Source organism: Sorex araneus, chromosome 1 (genome assembly GCF_027595985.1).
Source record: "Sorex araneus isolate mSorAra2 chromosome 1, mSorAra2.pri, whole genome shotgun sequence".
Taxonomy (NCBI): Eukaryota; Metazoa; Chordata; class Mammalia; order Eulipotyphla; family Soricidae; genus Sorex; species Sorex araneus.
This window is the reverse complement of record NC_073302.1, coordinates 127325265-127328237: the sequence shown is the minus strand read 5'-3', so window position 1 is coordinate 127328237 and position 2973 is coordinate 127325265. Positions and strand designations below refer to the sequence as shown.

At 51.4% G+C, this 2973-nt stretch overlaps 1 protein-coding gene and 1 non-coding gene across 2 annotated transcripts; both read left to right on the top strand.

The window, feature by feature from the left end:
- Positions 1–2191, top strand: RPL37 (ribosomal protein L37). The gene is made up of 4 exons (XM_004605537.2): positions 1–98; positions 600–735; positions 840–924; positions 2076–2191. Exons 1-4 carry the CDS (start codon positions 96–98, stop codon positions 2143–2145), a joined length of 294 nt encoding a protein of 97 aa, XP_004605594.1. The 5' UTR covers positions 1–95; the 3' UTR covers positions 2146–2191.
- Positions 1917–1996, top strand: LOC129401009 (small nucleolar RNA SNORD72). The gene has a single exon (XR_008628038.1). It is a non-coding gene; the product is annotated as a small nucleolar RNA SNORD72 (small nucleolar RNA).
- Positions 2192–2973: the final 782 nt, after the last annotated feature.

Genomic DNA, 2973 nt, shown 5'->3' with positions numbered 1-2973 from the left:
ACCGCGCCGGAAGTGTTCCCGGCGGAAGTTTCGGCGCGCGATATAGCGGAAGTGCCTCCTCTTCCGGTCTCTTTGGTCCCCGCCGTAGAAGCGCGATGGTGAGTTGTCTCCCCGGGCTCTTGGAATCGGCTTCCATCCTCGCTCTTGCCGCCGCGCCGCGGTCTGTCTGGGGGTCGCGGGCCAGGTCCCTGGTTAAGGGGAGCGGGATGTCCTTGACAGAGCCTAGAGAACGGCCCATCGCGCTCCCTGGAGTGCCCCTTTCGAGGACTGGCGCGAGCAGGCCCCGTCCCGCTTCTGCACGGGAACACGGGATTGGGGACGGGGAGTCGGGCTCGGGGTCCGCGAGGAGGGCTGCCACTGGCCGGTGGGCGTAGCCCGGCGGGAGCCCAGTTCGCCCGCGCTGACTTGCAGACCCCGGGCGGGCCGGAGCTGGGCGGGCGTGAGTGCCTGCCCGCGTGTGGGTCGGAGACTTCACACCGGAGGGACTTCCTGGGTGGCGGGGCTCGGGGACCGTGAACAGCGTGCCCGAGTGTGCCGCGGGAGGCCACGCCACTGAGACCCCGTCGCCGGGTGTGCGTTGTGTCCCCCTCCGCCTGCAGACGAAGGGGACGTCGTCGTTCGGGAAGCGTCGCAACAAGACGCACACGTTGTGCCGCCGCTGCGGCTCCAAGGCCTACCACCTGCAGAAGTCCACCTGCGGCAAGTGCGGCTACCCCGCCAAGCGCAAGAGGAAGTGTAAGCCCGCGGGGAGGCTGGACCCTGGTGGGGGGGGTTCGCCCTCCTGTGCCTCCTTGAGGCCGAACGCTTGAGCCCCCCCCCCCCCCCCGTCTGTGTTGCAGATAACTGGAGTGCTAAGGCCAAGAGGAGGAACACCACCGGCACGGGTCGCATGAGGCACCTGAAAATTGTATACCGCAGATTCAGGTATGGCTTTGGGCTGGCCGTGCACCCTGGGGCACGGAGCAGGTCTGAGGGTTGTTGCTGAGACACCTTCCCCAGTGGCTGGTTGTTAAATAAGGATAAGGATGCCCTGGTTTAGTGGGGGGGGGAATCCCCAGGTTTCTGACCCCTGGTCCCCCCCTCCGATTGTCGCTGTCACCTTCAGACCAGTTGGGCTGATTTTTGGTGAGCAGTAAAAGGAGGTGGAGAGATGGGAGGCATGGAGTTGTTTGGGCAGTGGGCTTGATGGGGTCCTAACGTTTTGTCGTTCTGGTCAAGTCTTAACTGTAGGAAGCCAGTAGTTTTCATGTTTAGAAGTGTCATTTTTGTCCTGTCGCCTAAAATCTGGCATTGGAGTTCATGAGAAATACGGGGTTTCAGCTCCAACCTAAACTTGGAAATACTCCTGTTAGAGTAGCTGTGAGGGGACCACAACCTGTATGGCCCAGAACTGGGCAGGACTGGGTGGGCCTTAACCCACCTCTTCCCACTGTACTATCTGGGCCGGACAGCAGCGTTTAAAGGGTTAGCCAGCCTGCGGTCTTAGCTGTCATCCGTGTGGGCAGATTGCTGTCCAGTGCCACAGAGAGTGTTTGGCAGATTTGTCACTTCAGGTGTTTGTGTTCCTGTGCTGTGCAGTAATGACGGGCAGGTACAGAAAGGTCCCTGTAACATAGGGGTTACAAGCAGGAACTGAAGTGAGACTTGATGGATCTCACAGTTTTTGGCAGGTAGATTATAATGCCTTTACCTTAGACTATGTGTGGGTAAAAATATAAAGCTTAATTGTGCCATTTAGAGAATGCCCTTCATCAAGCATGCTCAGCAAACATGAAGTGAGTTAGGATACCCTACTCCAGCATATAGATGCATTTTTCTCGTTATTCTATCTCTGGTGAAAAAAGACCAGCCTGGTACAAGATAGTGCCAGTATGTGTTCCTAATATAGATCATTTGAATTAGGTGGGATTGGTAGCAGCTTATCGATGATGTTGCAAAAATAAATGTCTGAACATATGAATTCAATACTGATTTCAGCATTTAACTGAGATAAGCACATTAAGATCTATATAACAGGAATGATGTGTGTGTGAGTGGCTTGCTGAAATAATGTTCTTGTTTTTAACATGGTACAGGCATGGATTCCGTGAGGGAACAACGCCCAAACCCAAGAGAGCAGCTGTTGCAGCATCCAGTTCATCTTAAGGATTTCATCAATTAGTATGAATAAATGTTCTGGTTTTAAAAAAAATCTGGTGTGTTAAGGTATTATTGTTAGACTGGTAATTAGTGACTCTTAAGTTTGTGAGTGACTTTTACAACTTTCTTAGAACTAATTGTGATACTATTTAAGATGACAAGAAAGCAGATGAACTCTAGGACTTGTTTAATACTATGAGGGCATACTCAGCAGTGCTGTGATGTCACGGATCAAATCCAGTGTTCCTGCCTTCTGAGCCATCTCCCCAGCTCACTTTTGCTATTCACCTGGCCAGATACAGGTAAGTACCATCTGCTTAGTAGCTGGGTTATTGTTTGTCAATCATGACAGGATTTGCTTTAATAATTTGCACAATTAAATAAGTGCAAGTGATTGAAAGAATAGAATTACTACAAATACAGGGTGTTCACTAGGAAGTATAAAAGTATGAATGGATTGGTAGGCTAAAGCTTTGATAAGAATCTTTGTGGGGGAGGTCACACCATGGGATGCAACACCAGTTGCATGCAAACGGCTTACCCACTGTGCTATCGCTTTGGCTCCAGAACTTTTTAATCTGCTAATTACTGGGTTTTTTTTTTTTAATCACACAATAAAACATGAAATTTACTGTGGTTCCCAACGTCAGGTGACTTAGTAAATGTAGGCAGGGCCAGAGCAACTTTGCTAAGTATCAAGATAGGAATGAGTTGGTCTGAAGAGGGTGTAGGAAGCAAGACATTGATCTTGCATGCAGCGGATTCTGTTCAAAACCAGGATCCAGCATATATGGGGCTTGAACACTGCCATGTGTGGCCCAAACTCCCACCCAA